Source organism: Trichosurus vulpecula, chromosome 4 (genome assembly GCF_011100635.1).
Source record: "Trichosurus vulpecula isolate mTriVul1 chromosome 4, mTriVul1.pri, whole genome shotgun sequence".
NCBI classification, from domain to species: domain Eukaryota; kingdom Metazoa; phylum Chordata; class Mammalia; order Diprotodontia; family Phalangeridae; genus Trichosurus; species Trichosurus vulpecula.
This window is the reverse complement of record NC_050576.1, coordinates 164,868,828-164,886,863: the sequence shown is the minus strand read 5'-3', so window position 1 is coordinate 164,886,863 and position 18,036 is coordinate 164,868,828. Positions and strand designations below refer to the sequence as shown.

General features: G+C 40.0%; 1 protein-coding gene across 1 annotated transcript; it reads left to right on the top strand.

Moving 5' to 3' along the window:
• Positions 1 to 7,843: 7,843 nt before the first annotated feature.
• On the top strand, positions 7,844 to 8,179 carry LOC118846913 (cornifin-B-like). The gene is made up of 2 exons (XM_036755590.1): positions 7,844 to 7,951; positions 8,000 to 8,179. The coding sequence occupies exons 1-2, from the start codon at positions 7,844 to 7,846 to the stop codon at positions 8,177 to 8,179; spliced, it is 288 nt and encodes a 95-aa protein (XP_036611485.1).
• Positions 8,180 to 18,036: the final 9,857 nt, after the last annotated feature.

Here is an 18,036-nt window from a genome sequence, read left to right as displayed (position 1 = left end):
TCACAGATGGGGTCACAAAGAATTAGATATGACTGAAAAATGACTGAATAACAAAAATCTGGGTATATGTTCTATCCCCTTACTAGAATGTAAACTTCTTGAAGAAAGTGACTTTAATTTAAAAAAAAATATTTCCCCCCAATTACACATTAAACAATTTTTAACATTCTTTTAAAGAATTTTTTTTAAAGTTTTGAGTTACAAAGTCTAGCCTCCTTCCCTTCCTTCTCCCTTCCCTGAGATGGTAAGCAATCTAATATCAGTTACACATGTGCAATCATATAAAACATTTCCATATTAGTCATTTTATGCAAGAAGACTGGGAAGAAAGAAAGAAGGAAGAGAAAGAAAGAAAGAAAGAAAGAAAGAAAGAGAAAAATAGTATGCTTCCATTTGTATTTAGACAACATTGGTTCTTTCTCTGGAGGGGGATAGCATTTTTCATTGTGAATCCTTTGGGGTTGTCTTGAATCATTGTACTGCTGAGAATAGCCAAGTCATTTACAATTCTTCATCATACCATATTGCTGTTACTATGTATAATGTTCTCCTGGTTCTGTTCACTTCACTTTGCTTCAATTCATGTAAGTCTTCTCAGGTTTTTCTGAAATCATCCTGCTTGTCATTTCTGATAGCCCAGCATTCCATTACATTCACATACTACAACTTGTTCTGCCATTCCCCAACTGATGGGCATCCTCTCAATTTCCGGTTCTTAGCTATATCACAAAAAGAGATGTTATAAATATCTTTGTACAAATAGATCCTCCCTCTGCCTTTAAAAAAAAATCTCTTGGGATATAGGTCTAGCAGTGGTTTTGATGGACCAAAGGGTATGCACATTTTTATAGCCCTTTGGGCATAATTCCAAATTGCTCTCCAGAATAGTTGGATCACTTCACAACTCCACCAACAGTACATTAGTATTCCAGTTTTCCCCCATCTCCTCTAACATTTATCATTTCCTTTTTTGTCATGTTAGCCAATCTGATAGGTGTGAGGTGGTACCTCAGAGTTGTTTTGATTGCCATTTCTCTAATCAATAGTGGTTTTAGAACATTTTTTCATATAACAATAGATAACTTTGATTACTTCTGGAAACTGCCTGTTCATGCCCTCTGATCATTTATCAATTTGAGAATGACTTGTATTTTTATAAATTTGATTCAGTTCTCTATATATTTGAGATACTCTATATATTTATTGGAGATACTTGCTATTAATGCTCCCCCCCCCTGCCAATTTTCTGCCTTCCTTCTAATTTTGGTTACATTGGTTTTGTTTGTGCAAAAACTTTTTAATTTTATAAAATCAAAATGATCCATTTTACATGTTGTAATGCTTTCTATATCTTGTTTGGCTTTAAATTCTTCCCTTATCCATAGATCTAACACGTAAAACTATTCCATGCTTATGGTCTCACCCTTTATGTCTAAATCATGTACCCATTTTGTCCTTATTTTGTTATTTGGTATGAGATGTCAGTCTATACCTAGTTTCTGTCACATTGTTTTCTAGTTTTCCCAGCATTTTTTGTCAAATAATGAGTTCTTGTCCTAAAAGCTTGGATCTTTGTGCTTATCAGACATTGTGTACTTAATCTATTCCGCTGATCTACCACTCTATTTCTTAGCCAATACCAGATTGTCTTGATAATTATCACTTTATAATACAGTTTGAGGTCTGCTATGGCTAGGCCACCTTCCTTTACATTTTTTCCCCTATTAATTCCCTTGATATTTTTCACCTTTTTTTCTTCCAGATGAAATTTTAAATTATTTTTTCCTAGCTCTATAAAATAAGTTTGATTGGTATGGAACCGAATAGGTAAATTAATTTAGGTAGAATTGTCATTTTTATTATACTGACTCTGCCTACCTGTGAGCGATTAATATTTCTCTAGCTGTTTAGCTCTGACTTTATTTTTACGAAAATTTTTGTGTTTTATAATTGCATTTATACAGTTCTGGGTTTGTCTTGGTGGGTAGACTCCCAAGTATTTTATGTTGTCTACAGTTATTTTAAATGGAATTTTTCTTTCTATTTCTTGCTGCTGGACTTTGTTGGTAACACATAGAAATGCTGATGATTTACATGGGTTTATTTTGTATCCTACAACTTTACTAAAGTTGTTAATTACTTCAACTAGTTTTTTTAGTTGATTCTCTAGGATTCTCTAAATATAACATCATATCTGCAAAGAGTGATAGTTTTGTTTTCTCATTGCCTACTCTAATTCCTTTAATTTCTTTTTCTTCTCTTATTGCCATAGCTAGCATTTCTAGTACAATATTGAATTATTAAAGTGATAATGGGCATCCTTGCTTCACTCCTGATTTTATTGGGAAGGCTTCTGGCTTTTCCCCATTATAGGCAATGCTTACTGATGGTTTTAGATAAATATTACTTATCATTTTAAGGTTAGCTCCATTTACTTCTATGCTCTCTTGTGTTTTTAATAGGAATGGTTGTTGTACTTTGTCAAAGGTTTTTTCTGCATCTATTAAGATAATCATATGATTTCTGTTGGTTTTTGTTATTGATATGGTCAATTTTGCTGATAGTTTCCCCAATATTGAACCAGCCCGGATTTCCTGGCATAATTCCCACCTAGTCATAGTGTGTGATTTTTGTGATATATTGCTGTAATCTCCCTGCTAGTAGTTTATCTAAATTTTTTTCATCAATATCAATTAGGGAAATTGGTCTATAGTTTTCTTTTTCTGTTTTCATTCTTCCTGGTTTGCGTATCAGCACCATATTTATGTCATAAAAGGAATTTGGTAGGACTCCTTCTTTGTTTATTTTTTTCTAAATAGTTTATATAATATTAGGATTGATTGTTCTTTAAATGCTTGGTAGAATTTGCTTGTGAATCCATCTGACCCTGGGGATTTTATCTTAGGGAGTTCATTGATGATTTGTTCAGTTTCTTTTTCTAAGATTGGGTTATTTTATTTCTTCTTCTGTTAATCTGGGCAATTTATATTTTTGTAAATATTCATTCACTTCAGTTAGATTGTCAGATTTGTTGGCATGTAATTGGGTAAAATAGCTCCTAATAATTATTTTAATTTTCTCTTCATTGGTGGTGAATTCACACCCCCTCCCCTTAATGCTGATACTTTGGTTTTCTTTTTATCTTTTTAAAAATCAAATTAACCAATGGTTTATCAAGTTTTTGTTTTTTATAAAACTAGCTTCTTGTTTTATTTATTAGTTCATTGGTTTTCTTACTTTCAATTTTATACCTCTCCTTTGATTTTCAGGATTTCCAGTCTGGTGTTTATTCGGGGATTTTTAATTGGTTCTTTTTCTAGTTTTTCTTTTTTCGTTGCATGCCCAATTCATTGATCTGCTCTTTCTCTATTTTACTGATATAAGAATTCAGAGAAATAAAATTTCACCTCAATATTGCTTTGGCTATATCCCATAAATTTTGGTATGTTGTCTTATTGTTGTCTTTCTCTTTAATGAAATTATTGATTGTTTCTATAACTTGTTCTTTGACCTGCTTATTATTTAGGATTAGATTATTTGGTTTCTAATCAATTTTAGTCTATTCTTCTATTGTCCTTTATTGAATATAATTTTTATTGCATTATGACCTGAAAAGGATGCATTTAATATTTCTGCTTCGTTGCATTTGGTTGTGAGGTTTTTATGCCCAAATACATCATCAGTTGTGTAGGTGCTATGTGCTGCTGAGAAAAAGGTATATGCCTTTTTATTCCCATTTGGTTTTCTCCAGAAATCTATCATAGAATTCTATTCACCTCCTCAACTTCTTTCTTGTTTTTTTTTTTTGGGGGGGGGTTAGATTTGTCTAATTTTAAGAAGGGAAACTTGAGGTCCTCTGCTAGCATAGGTTTATACCCTATTTCTTCCTGTAACTTACTTCTCCTTAAAAAAATTAGGTGCTATATCATTTGGTGCATATGTGTTTAGTATTGATATTACTTCATTATCTACAGTACCTTTCAGCAAGATATAGTTTCCTTCCTTATCTCTTTTAATTAGATCTATTTTTACTTTTGCTTTGATCGTGATCACTACCCCTGCTTTTTTTTTTTTTGCTTCAGCTGCTGTTCTAGCCCCTTACGTTTACTCTGTGTGTGTCTCTGTGCTTGATTATTTATTTTTTTGCCAGTCCCTCACACTGTACATAGCAGATACTTACTAAATACAGGTTATGTCAAACTGAACTGCATTAATTTCATAAGCATGTTATCTGTGTCTTCATCTAATGAAGTCATAAAAAAATCGGGCAGGACAGAACATAGACTCCTGAGCCCACAAGTAGAGACTTATTCCTAGGTTGATATCACTATCAATCAGTACTCTTTGAGTAGAATTGTTCTTTCAATCAGCTATGAATTTAGCTAAATGAATTATCATTCAATTACATTTTTTCCCATCTTGTTCACAGGAATGCTAAAAAAAGATTACTGAAAGTGAGGGACATTGTGCCGGTGGGATTTCCCAGGTCTGCTGGTCTAGTAACTCTGTCAGAAAAGCAGATGAAGTTAATCTGGGCAGGACCTGTTAAAAATGAACCTTGACTGGCTCCTGGTGATCACCACTTTCCTTCCTAAATGCTCACAGATTATCCTCTTAATCATACCTCCTAGAATTTTTCCAGGAAAGCCTGCTGAAATACAGGTACGTTATATCTATGGCATTTCCTTGAACTACCAGTCTAGTAAACATGTCAACAAAGAATGCTGTACTCAGTGAAGGCAAGCACAAGATGCTTGAGCATTTGCTTGTCCCAGTCTTGGTCATACTGACTGGGGAATATTATGAATGAATCACTCATTTCCATCTGGGCTAATTTAAACCACTCTTCCCACATCAAGCCAATGAGAGCCAGAAATAGCAATTTCAGGTATTAAGTAACTTTATTTCCACCTAAGGTTCCCAATCTGAGGTCCAGGTGACTTGTCTACCCAGGAGGCAAGGCTGGTTCAATCCTTTCCCAATGGTACTAAGACTCATGTTGTCCCAGTGAGTGGGGACAATATTCCAGAGACTCATACAAGCCTAGTGTTTCCTCCTCCCATAATTGACTCATTTTCTGTGCTCAGTTACTTTTGTAGGTAGAGACTTGTTCTTGGTGTGTGTATATGGGGTGGGAGTGGGGGGGGGGTCAGTTTATAAGGAATCCTGATAAGGAAGACAGTATTTTTATTCTGGAAAGATAGGGAGGGATTAGTGAAAATGGAGTCCTAGAACTGGAGATGGCGGGTAACGAGGTCAGTCTGAAGAGTTTTTATGGAAGAGAAGCATATGAAAGATGTTTCAGAAAGGAGATAGAGCCTGATCTCGGTAATGAGGAGGGGAGAGAGCATCTGAGATCTGTGGGGAGGAAAGGGGAGAGATGGGGTGGTACCCATTCATTTCCAGCCAATGGAAATCTCAGAAACAAAATGGGGTAAGACACGGTCAGGAGATGCGCAGCAGGTATACTGGGCTAGAACCAAGATTTTTTGAGGAGGGAATTGTATAAAGAATGATGGTAGATATCGAGGAGAAAAGGCAGAGGACATTTTGTAAAGGGGCCTGAAAGTTCCTGCTGAGAAGTTTATAATATGCTCTAAGATTAAATCTGTCTCTACCACCACTGCTGCCCCCTTCCAGTGTCTGAATTCCACACCCCATCCCCCAACTAGCCATTGCTGAATATCTAGCAAAACTATTTATACAAAGAAAGAACTCAGGAAAAGATTTTATCTAATGGATCTTTATCTTATTTTATCTAATGGACTTAGGGGTCATTGGAGAATGGGAGACTGATCGCACCAAAGGAGGTCCCTATTATTTCTCCCTCACTCTCCTATTAAACTCAGAAAATATTCCTAGGAATAATCTGTCCCTGGTCCCACCATCCATATGTGGAAAAGTGGGGGTTGTTGGGGGGGCAGTGGGGATTAGGCCATGATGACATCGTTGTCATTCAACTGGCGCCAGGAATGTTAAGTGGGTGGTTTTCATCATAAAGACTGGACCAACAGGTAATTGAGGGAAATTGAGGTGATTCACTTTGGGCAGGGAAAGAATGAAAACAGTAAGGCCCTGAGTGATCCCATTTCCTTGAGGCAGGGTTGGGAGAGTATGATATAAAAGACTCTCGGCAGATCCAGGACGCAGCAGCAGACCCAAGCAGCCATATAGCTCCTTTTTCTGTGAACACCAGGTAAGTCTCTCTACCCTGATTTTCTTGACAACTTGATAACCATAGAGTCTTGAAGTTGTAGAATTTTATTTTAGACATGAGGAATCTAAGGAGTAGCAGGGATGGGACTAGAAATCAGAAACTACGTTAGGGTCCTCAGCTTCTCACCCAATATTGGACATTTCATTGTCTATTGGCATTGATGCAAAATGGCCCATTGTGCTAGATCTGGCATTTAATATGCATTTATTATTCATTTAGGTTGTTTTGTAGAACTATAGGATCTCAAGACTGGAAGGGATGTCAGACATCACTAATAATCCAATCCTTTCATTTTCTAGAGCAGGTAACTACAGCCTAAGGAAGTGATTTGCTCAAGATTACATAGTTAATTAATAGCAGAGCTGGTACTTGAATATAGGTCTCCTGACTCCTAGTCTGGTCCTTTGCCCACTAGAACACCATTATCCATAAAGAGGGCTTCCTAGAGAGTGATAAACCTTGGATGTTTAACATAGCATGATTGTACATAAATATAGAGTACTTCATGGGATTTAAGAAAAAAAAATTAGGGTTACAATCTTTCTAAGACACCTCAGGCCCAAAATGACTTAATGACGTTTTTTATATCTATCCTAGAAATATGCTGTATTGTGTAAAATTGTGTAAAACAGAGTTAGAGTGTATGGAACTAGTCAAGGCAAGGAGGATTGGTGAGGACAGAAAGAATAAGTCATAGAATGATAGTGAGAAAGAAAAAGAGACCTGGGGCAGGGTGGGTGGGGGAGAGAGAGAGAGAGAGGGAGGGAGGGAGAGAGAGAGAGAGAGAGAGAGAGAGAGAGAGAGAGAGAGAGAGAGAGAGAAATAATGGCTATTTCAAATGGAGACATAGGATAGTGTGGAAAGAGGGTTAGGTTTTGAGTCAGAAACTGGATTCTCATCCCCATGTGACTTTGGGCAGTTCTCTTAGTAAATCCCTTGATAAAGTTTTGTTGACCAACTGAAGAACAGACTTCATGGGAAGGATAATGAATTGGCCTGGAGATTCTGTTCCATGTTAGTCTCATGGATGATGACTTGTAATGTCCTTGCTATTTTCACCACAGGGAGGGTCAAAAGCCATGGGAGCACCCGTGACAATATTGTCCCAATCTTCACCTGTAAGGAACGTACAATTCACCAGTGTTACTCAATGGCTTCAGAAATCCAGTTACTTTAGCAAGAGGCAGAGACCAGGCTAAGACTGAAATGAGTCTGGTTAGGGGATAGGGAGGAGATATGTCTGCCTATTAGTGAAATGCTCAAAGGGATTTGCTCTCTTACTCTCAGTTTCCTCATCTGTAAAATTAAGGGGGTGGACTAGATACCCTCTAAAGTACCTTCTATAGGTATGAAATCTATAATTCTATGACTCTGCTCATAGATAAAGCCTTCAGCAGAGCCAGCAGGTCAAAAAGCATTGGGAACAAGGGTGAACAGCTGGCTGCCATTCTGTCTTTGAAGCTAGATAGTTTCAAAGCCTATATGGGAAAGAGGTGGAAGGGGGAGAGGAAAGGTTCTTGAAGTGCTTTCAAAGTCATATACTTCCAGCAGGGGGCTTGACTTCTGACAAGGTAACATAACCATAAGCTATCCTTTCTTCTCCAGGTCTATCCACATCACAGAGCCATGTCTTCTCAGCAGCAGAAGATGCCCTGTACTCCACCTCCCCAAGTTCATCAGCAGCAGGTGAAACAGCCCTGCCAGCCACCTCCCCAGGAGCCATGCCACCCCAAGGTCCCAGAGCCTTGCCACCCTAAGGTGCCAGAGCCTTGCCATCCTAAGGTTCCAGAGCCATGCCACCCAAAGGTTCCAGAGCCATGCCACCCAAAGGTCCCAGAGCCTTGCCACCCTAAGGTGCCAGAACCTTGCCATCCTAAGGTCCCAGAGCCATGCACCACCAAGGTCATTCCACCTCCAGCTCAAGAGAAGTGCCCACAGGTCCCCAAGACCAAGCAGAAGTAAGATGGCCCAGGACGACACTCTCCATGGGACCAGCCACCAGATGAAGAACCTCCCTTACCATCAGCTTTCCAATCCTAATTGCTCTCTGTACATCCAGGGAGAGAGTTCTCCCCTGGTGATTTTCAGCCTCTAATTAGCATGCTGAAACCAATCAGCAATGGTCCTGCCCTTCATTTGGGTTCTGAAAATGCTCCAGAAGTCTGTCCCCACCCTGGGATTCCTAAGCACCTGGATCAGGCTGAGGCTACATCTGCCTGAGCTGGCCCTCTGGCAATACAGCTGTCAGGGCTAGAATCAGGATCAATCCAGCAAGGCTTCAGTCCAGGAATGACTGTATCCTTCCTATTCTGATCCCATTAAACCCACTTTCCATATGACTTTCAGCTGTATGTGTGTTATTGGCTGCTTCTTTTGAGCTTCTCCAACCAGGGTCTCTTGTCTTTTATTTTCTTCTGGGTGGAGGGAGGTTATACATGGAGGGAGGTCTAGAAAATAACTTTCCTACCTCAGGAGCTCTGAACAAGGAGGAGGGGTTGGGAGGAAGAGGACACAGGGCTTTAGGCTGAGCTGGCACCACACTGGGCATCAATTGGGAATTCAGAAAGCTCACAATAAACAGTTAGGCTATGCTGCCTCCTGCCAAGCCCTCTTAATCCCCAGCCAGGTCTGAAGCACCTAGCTTTACTCTAGGTTGCAGCTCATCATCAGGACCCAAATGACCCTGCCCTCACCAGCCCAAGACAGCAAGCCCACCCCAGTGCCTCCTGATGGTATAGGGGAAAGGCCATTAATTTTGGAGATTAGAGAACTGGGTTTGGGTTCTAGATCCGCCACTTCCAAGCCAAGAGACTTTAGGAAAATAATTTAACCTCTTTGAACCTGTATTTTCTCATCTACAATGTGAGAATAATATTTTCACTTTTTTTAAAAAAGGAAAATCTATAAGCGTGATGTATTATCATTATTTCTTTTATTAAGTGAATTGCCACTTATTCTGAGGAGACGTGGCACTCATTCTCCATCCAAACCCATGGAATTAGAGATTTGAAAGGATCCAGGGGTGGGAAACTTGCAACCTCGAGGCCACAGTAGCCCTCTAGGTCCTCAAGCACTGCCCTTTGACTGAATCCAAACTTCACGGAAGAAATCCTAAGGGATCACTTCTCTGAAGTTTGGATTTGGTCAAAGGGCTGCACTTGAGGACCTAGAGGGCCACTGTGGCCTCCAGGCTGCAGGTTCCCTATCCCTAGATCAATTGCTTTATTTTACAGAGGAGAAAGTTGAGGTCCAAAGAAAGGACACAAAGCATGTGAGTCATACAGCAGAGACCGGAAAACAACTTCCTTGGTTTTTAGTTAAATGTTGATTGAGTCTAGTGCTCTTTCCACTAAACCTCTCTGTGCCTTCACCACCATTGTTTATTTCTTTTTCCAAAACCTTTGAGGTCTGATACAACTCTGGGTCGGCACAATTCACTGAACCCAGTATATGGTCTTGCTGAGAGGAAGAAATCCAGAAGCAGGAAGATACACTATCCCTGCCTTCGGAGAGTTTACGGTCTAGTTGGAGAGACAAGACAAGACACCCTCTGACATAAGGAAATAGTGTTTTAGGACACACCAAAACATACCTAGAAAACACAATCTAAAGACAGTTTTGTCTAATGTACCCAGGACCTAGGCACAGGGTAAAACACAACCAGGGAATAATTTCCAGACTTCTGTCTAAGACGCCACCGTCTTTTCAGTCACCCAGGTTTGTAAGTTTGGAGTCATCTTTGGTTTTTCATTTTCTTTTTTTTTTTTATTTAATTTAATTTATTTAATAGTTTTCAGCATTGATTTTCACAAGAGTTTGAATTACAAATTTCCCCCATTTCTACCCTCCCGCCCACTCCAAGATGGTGTATATTCTGGTTGCCCCGTTCCCCAGTCAGCCCTCCCATCTGTCACCCCACTCCCCTCCCATCCCCCTTTCCCTTCTTCTCTTGTAGGGCAAGATAAATTTCTATGCCCCATTGCCTGTGTATCTTATCTCCTAGTTGCATGCAAAAACTTTTTTTTGTTGTTGTTTTTGAACATCTGTTTTTAAAACTCTGAGTTCCAAATTCCCTCCCCTCTTCCCTCCCCGCCCACCCTCCCTAAGAAGGCAAGCAATTCAACATAGGCCACATGCATATCATTATGTAAAACCCTTCCACAATACTCATGTGAAAGATTAACTATGTTTTGCTCCTTCCTAACCCATCCCCCTTTATTGAATTTTCTCCCTTGACCCTGTCCCTTTTCGAAAGTGTTTGTTTTTGATTACCTCCTCCCCCTGTCTGCCCTCCCTTCTATCATCCCCCTTTTTTTATCTTCTTCCTCCTTCTTTCCTGTAGGGTAAGATACCCAATTGAGTGTGTATGGTATTCCCTCCTCAGGTCAAATTTGATGAGAGCAAGATTTACTCATTTCTCCTCACCTGCCCCCTCTTCCCTTCCTAGAGAACTGCTTTTCCTTGCCACTTTTATGAGAGATAATTTACCCCATTATATCTCTCCCTTTCTCCCTCTATCAATATATCCCTCTCTTATCCTTTAATTTGATTTTTTTTTTAGATCTCATCCCTTCATCTTCAACTCACCCTGTGCCCTCTGTCTATATATATATATACACCTACATATATACATACATAGACACACACATATGTATATATATGCATACACATATATATGCATATTCCTTTCAGCTACTACAATATTGAGGTCTCATGAATCATACACATCATCTTTCCATGTGGGAATGTAAACAAAACAGTTCAACTTTAGTTAAGTCCCTTATGATTTCTCTTTCTTGTTTACCTACTCATGCTTCTCTTGATTCTTGTGTTTGAAAGTCAAATTTTGTATTCAGCTCTGGTCTTTTCACTGAGAAAGCTTGAAAGTCCTCTATTTTATTGAAAATCCATATTTTGCCTTGGAGCATGATACTCAATTTTGCTGGATAGGTGATTCTTGGCTTTAATCCTAGCTCCATTGACCTCTGGAATATCATATTCCAAGCCCTTCGGTCCCTTAAAGTGGAAGCTGCTAGATCCTGTGTTATCCTGATTGGTTTTCCACAATACTCAAATTGTTTCTTTCTGGCTGCTTGCAGTATTTTCTCCTTGACCTGGGAGCTCTGGAATTTGGCAACAATGTTCCTAGGAGTTTTCTTTTTGGGATCTTTTTGAGGAGGTGATCTGTGGATTCTTTCAATTTCTATTTTACCCTCTGTCTCTAGAATATCAGGGCAGTTCTCCTTAATAATTTCTTGAAAAATGATATCTAGGCTCTTTTTTTGATCATGGCTTTCAGGTAGTCCAATAATTTTTAAATTATCTCTCCTGGATCTATTTTCCAGGTCAGTGGTTTTTCCAATGAGATATTTCACATTGTCTTCCACTTTTTCATTCCTTTGGTTCTGTTTTATAATATCTTGATTTCTCATAAAGTCACTGGCTTTCACTTGCTCCAATCTAATTTTTAAGGCAGTATTTTCTTCAGTGGTCTTTTGGACCTCCTTTTCCATTTGGGTAATTCTGTCTTTCAATTGGCTTTTTGGAGCTCTTTTGCCATTTGAGTTAGTCTATTTTTTTTTTTTTACATGATACTCAGTTTTGCTGGGTAGGTGATTCTAGGTTTTAATCCTAGCTCCATTGACCTCCGGAATATCGCATTCCAAGCCCTTCGATCTCTTAATGTAGAAGCTGCCAGATCTTGGGTTATTCTGATTGGGTTTCCACAATACTCAAATTGTTTCTTTCTGGCTGCTTGCAGTATTTTCTCCTTGACCTGGGAGCTCTGGAATTTGGCAACAATATTCCTAGGAGATTTCTTTTTGGGATCTATTTGAGGAGGTGACCGATGGATTCTTTCAATTTCTATTTTGCCCTGTGGCTGTAGAATATCAGGGCAGTTCTCCTTGATAATTTCCTGAAAGATGGTATCTAGGCTCTTTTTTTGATCATGGCTTTCAGGTAGTCCAATAATTTTTAAATTATCTCTCCTGGATCTATTTTCCAGGTCAGTGGTTTTTCCAAGGAGATATTTCACATTGTCTTCCATTTTTTCATTCCTCTGGTTCTGTTTTATAATATCCTGATTTCTCATAAAGTCACTAGCTTCCACTTGCTCCAATCTAATTTTTAAAGTAGTATTTTCTTCAGTGGTCTTTTGGACCTCCTTTTCCATTTGGCTAATTCTGCCTTTCAAGGCATTCTTCTCCTCATTGGCTTTTTGGAGCTCTTTTGCCATTTGAGTTAGTCTGTTTTTTAAGGTGTTGTTTTCTTCAGTGTATTTTTCAGTATTTTTTTGGGTCTCCTTTAGCAAGTCATTGACTTGTTTTTCATGGTTTTCTCGCATCCTTCTCATTTCTCTTCCCAATTTTTCCTCTACTTCTCTAACTTGCTTTTCCAAATCCTTTTTGAGTTCTTCTATGGCCTGGGACCAGTTCATGTTTTTCTTGGAGGCTTTTGTTGTAGGCTCTATGACTTTGTTGTCTTCTTTAGGCTGTATGTTTTGGTCTTCTTCGTCACCAAAGAAAGAATCCAAAGTCTGAGACTGAATCTGGGCGCGTTTTCGCTGCCTGGCCATATTCCCAACCAACTAACTTGACCCTTGAGTTTTTCAGTGGGGTATAACTGCTTGTAGACTAACGAGTTCTATGTTCTACGTTTGGGGGGGAGGTGCCAGCTCTGTCAGAGCCTCACTCCTCCTTCCCCAAGGATCCCCAGTCCAGACTGGGCTTAGATCTTCAGCAGGCTGTTGCACTCCTGCTCTGATCCGCCACTTAATTCCTCCCACCAGGTGGGCCTGGAGCCGGAAGTAACAACAGCTGTAGCTGCCCCACCTCCGCTGCCCCAGGGGCTGAAAGCCTAACCGTGAACTCCTTCCACTCCCGCAGCTTTTCCCACTAACCTTCTCCGCAGTCTTTGGTGTTTGTGGGTTGAGGGGTCTGGTAACTGCCGCAGCTCACATATTCAGGGCGCTAGGGCCCCCTCCGCCCGGCTTCTGGTCCGGATTGTCCACGCTGCTCAGGCTGGGCTCTGCTCCACTCCGTTCCCAGCTCCCAGCTCCGAGCGGGATAGACCTCACCCAGAGACCATCCAGGCTGTCCTGGGCTGGAGCCCTGCTTCCCTCTGCTGTTCTGTGGGTTCTGCTGTTCTAGAATTGGTTCAGAGCCATTTTTATAGGTTTTTGGAGGGACTCGGGTACGGAGCTCACTCTAGTCCGTGCTTACCAGCCGCCATCTTGGCTCCGCCCCCCTAGTCTATTTTTTAAGGTGTTGTTTTCTTCAGTGTATTTTTCAGTATTTTTTGGGGTCTCCTTTAGCAAGTCATTGACTTTTTTTTCATGGTTTTCTCGCATCCTTCTCATTTCTCATCCCAATTTTTCCTCTACTTCTCTAACTTGCTTTTCCAAATCCTTTTTGAGCTCTTCCATAGCCCGAGACTAGTTCATGTTTTTCTTGGAGGCTTTTGGTGTAGGCTCTTTGACTTTGTTGACTTCTTCAGGCTGTATGTTTTGGTCTTCTTTGTCACCAAAGAAAGATTCCAAAGTCTGAGACTGAATCTGAGTGCGTTTTTGCTGCCTGGCCATGTTCCCAGCCAACTTACTTGACCCTTGAGTTTTTCGTCGGGGTATGACTGCTTGTAGAGCAAAGAGTACTTTGTTCCAAGCTTGAGGGGATGTGCTGTTGATTTCAGAGCTATTTCTATACAGCCAGCTCTGCCACACCAGCACTCCTCCTTCCTCAAGAAACACCAACCTGGACCCAATGCAAATCTTCAGCAGGCTCTGCACTCCTGCTCTGACCCGCCACTTAATTCCTCCCACCAGGTAGGCCTGGGGCCAGAAGTAACTGCAGCTGTAGTTCTGTAGCTGCACCACCCCCAGTGCCCCTGGGGCAGTGGCCAAACTGCGAACTCTGTCCCCCGCAGCTTTTCCCACTAACCTTCTCTGTTGTCTTTGGTGTTTGTGGGTTGAGGAGTCTGGTAACTGCCACAGCTCACTGATTCAGGGTGCTAGGACCTGTTCTGCCCGGCTCCCTGTCTAGTTGGTCCTGCTGCTGCCCATGTTGAGCTGCGCTCCCCTACACTCCATGCTCAATAGACCTCATCCAGTGACCATCCAGGTTTTCTTGGGCTGGATCCCTGCTTCCCTCTGCTATTTTGTGGGTTCTGCAGTTCTAGAATTTGTTCAGAGCCATTTTTTGTAGGTTTTTGGAGGGACATGGTGGGGAGTTCATGCAAGTCCCTGCTTTCTAGCCACCATCTTCGGTTTTTCATTTTCTCTCTTCTCACATATCTAGTCTGCCTGAGTTTTATTAATGATATTTCCCCAAGATTTCTCATATCTATCCCCTTCTCTCCACTAACAAAACACCGCCTGGTTCAGACCTTTATCAACTCTCATCTGGTCTATGACAATATTGGATTCCTAATGCGTCTCCCTGACTCAATCTCTCCCTACTCCAGTCTCTACACAAAGCTGCCAAAGTGATATTCCTAAAGCTCCCTGCGCCATAAGCTCCAGTGATTCCCTATTGCCTCTAGAATAAAATACTGACTCTTGTGTTTTTCATTTAAAGACCTTCAGAACCTGCCTCTAACTCTTGTTGTTGTTTAGTTGTTTTTAGGCCTGTCTGACTCTTTGTGACCCCATTTGGGGTTTTCTTGGCAAAGATACTGGAGTGGTTTGCCATTTCCTTCTCGAGCTCATTTTATAGATGAGAAAACTGAGGCCAAAAGGGTTGAGTGACTTGCCCAGGGTCACACAGCTAGTAAGTGTCTGAGGCCAGATTTGAACTCAAGAAGAGGAGTCTTCTTGACTCCAGGACTGGCACTGTAGCTATTGTGTCACCTAGCAGCCTCTAACCTACTTCTCTAAGTTTTTTTGGATATGTTACACCCTCCCCCCCAAAATAGTTCTTAGTCCAGTAAAACTGGATTTTTTGCTATTCTTCACCCAGAACATGCATCTCCTATCTTGGTGTCTTTGTATAATGCTTGGAATGCACTCACTCCTCACCTAGTTTACTTAAAAGCTCAGTTCAAATACTGTCTTCTACATGAGGTATTTCTTATCCCTCCCTCCTGCTCCTGGCTGCTAGTATCTTTCCACTCTGAAATTACCTTGTGTCTCCCTGATAGAGCTCCTTGAAGGCAAGGACTGTTTCATTGTTGCCAGTACCTAGCATCATGCCTGGCACATAGTGGGCACTCAATACATCTCTATTGATTGAGTTTTGAACAAGTGTTGAGAGGAGGAGAAGGTGTGCCCAATACAGAGTACAGTTCATTTTGAAAAGGCACAATGGTGGGAATGTTTTCAGATGGCCAGAAGTTTTGCTTGCTTTCAGAACCCATCGATTTGTAAGACAAAAATAATTCCTGTGTTCTGCGTGATTGAAGGGAATGTACAAATTAATGAGATCCCAAATCCACTTGAATAAACTACAGCTCCTAGAAAGTCACCCATTTCTGTGAAACTGACTACCAGGATTGCTCCCTGAGCATTACTGACACTGCCCGACCTCTAGAAGCCAAGCTTGGTGGATTATTTCAAAATGGCGAAAGCTTGGTTGAGGAAGTGGTAAAGTCTACTTGGAAGTTGCAGGACTCTTCAGAATGCTTGGTTGATCATGACCTGAGGACAAATTGTCCTGAACACTTACCCTGGAAGAGTCCATGCCAGAGCAATGGCTGATAACTATCACCCAAAGTTTCATATTATGCTCCTTTTAGAATGTTTTGAAGAATTATTCAAATGGATCTCTGATCTCATGGATGCGGGTTTTCGGTGATTTATGTTGCAACCCATCTATGCCTATCCAAACTGAGAAACTCTCAGCAATCTCCCCCCACCCTTATCCCTATAAGTTTGCAGCTGAGTGTATTTGGGTTCTTCCTTCTTTTCTCTTGACACTATCAAGATACCAGAGGAGCCCAGGCATCAATCCCTTGTTCTCATCATGTGACCAGTCCATCTTCTTTTTCAATTCTACATTTCTTTGAAGATATCCTTTACTGTAGTTCATAATTTGTTGTTTTGCATCCTTCTTGTACTTAACTTGTGTCTATTCATTGTTTTGTGAATGATAATAATTTTTAACTCTTCGGAGACCATAGTATTCCATCATTTGCAGCTCCTGGTAGAATATAATTATGAAAAAGTTGGAATTTTGTTTTAGGGAGAAATTGAGGTCATCGCAGGAACTTTTCAATTTCCCAAAGACAATCCAGTCTGCTCTTTTCTTGTGTAATCCTGGGACCAATTTGTTGTCTATTTGTAGTGTATATTTAAGATATATATGTCTTCACAAGTTGGCCATCTAGTTGCATGTCACATAATCCAGAGACAGCAGGCATTCATCATTCAATTGGTGTTTTCTATGTGGATTATTAGGCCAAACTCTTTTGAGCAGTTATGGATTTAACTCCAGAAGCCCAGAGAAGTTTTCAGGTTTGACACAATTGGTACATTGTTATCCAAAAATAGGAGCAGCACCTTGAGGTCCTCATTATCTCTACAGGATCCCTCTTTAGCTTGGATTCTGCACTAGATCTCATATAAACAATGGCAAACACCCTTGGTGAGCCTATTATATGCTTTGTCTAGTATTAATTACCAGAAAATCATCAAACTAAGTCATCACTGTTTATACATATAGAGAGAATCATACAGAGTAGAGTTGTGATATACATATGTGATACACCTTGATACAAGAGAATCTTTGAGGCAACATTTTGCTCCATTAAATAAAGTGTTTTGTTTCTATTGTCAGCAGACAATAAGTACAAGAGAATCCTGGATATTTTATATTTATCAGTGAGGTAAAAATGTGGTCCATTGTAGATGACTTCTTGGGAAAGCCTTCCTCTTTCCTGTTAATAACCTCATTAAAGATCTCCTAGATCTCTGTATAGATTATTCTTACTAAAATTTTATATAAATGGGAAACTATGCATATAGGTCAATAGTTAATAAGTGAACTATTGTGGGTTGATGGTGGGAGGGGAAGGATTAAAAAGGATTGAGAGGTTTTCTCCTCACATACCTTTTGAATAGATAGTTCATTAATTAATCCCTCAGCATTCTCATAATTACCTTAACTCCAGCATAGATCTTCTCTATTTATAGTTTAATCTAGATGTTTCCCTACCTTTGTTCTCTTTTCTACTATTTCTATCTCATCCATAAGTACAGGTATTGGAATGTTAAGATTTAAATTTAGTATTCCACTGTTCTTTATGGCTAAAAAAAGTTGTAGAAATCACAGATCTTTTCCATCTTCTATTTGTTGTCTTCCAGTATCTTCCTTAAATTTCCTGGCATTACTTTGCTTTGTTGAGTCTCTCACAAAGCTCTCTTTGAACTATTTTTGTGCTCAACCACTCTTCTCTCTTTTGTTAAGAGATATTAGTCATAACTTTCCACCATCTTTCTCTAACAGTTTACAAATAAGTTTATTTCTTAAAGGTCTGTTGACCCTGACTGTCATATCTCTCCATATGGCGAGTAAGTCAACTGGATGCTAATTATGATGAGTTTTAGGTCCTTGATTTCCTTGTTACTACAGTTAATTTACGTTGGTTAAACTGACTTTGGGCAAATCACTTAACTTCACTAGTCCAAATTTTACTCTTCCATATGATAAGAGAGTTGGGCTAGGTGACCTCAGTGGTCCCCTTCAGTTCTAGATCTATGATTCTTTTGATGATGAACTACTGTCTGTCATTTCTTCTGTCCATATTCTATTTTCACCATCAATAACATTTGAATAAGTAAAGATCAAAGTTGTTCTAAAGAGACAAAGTTAGAGTTGCTGGTCTTG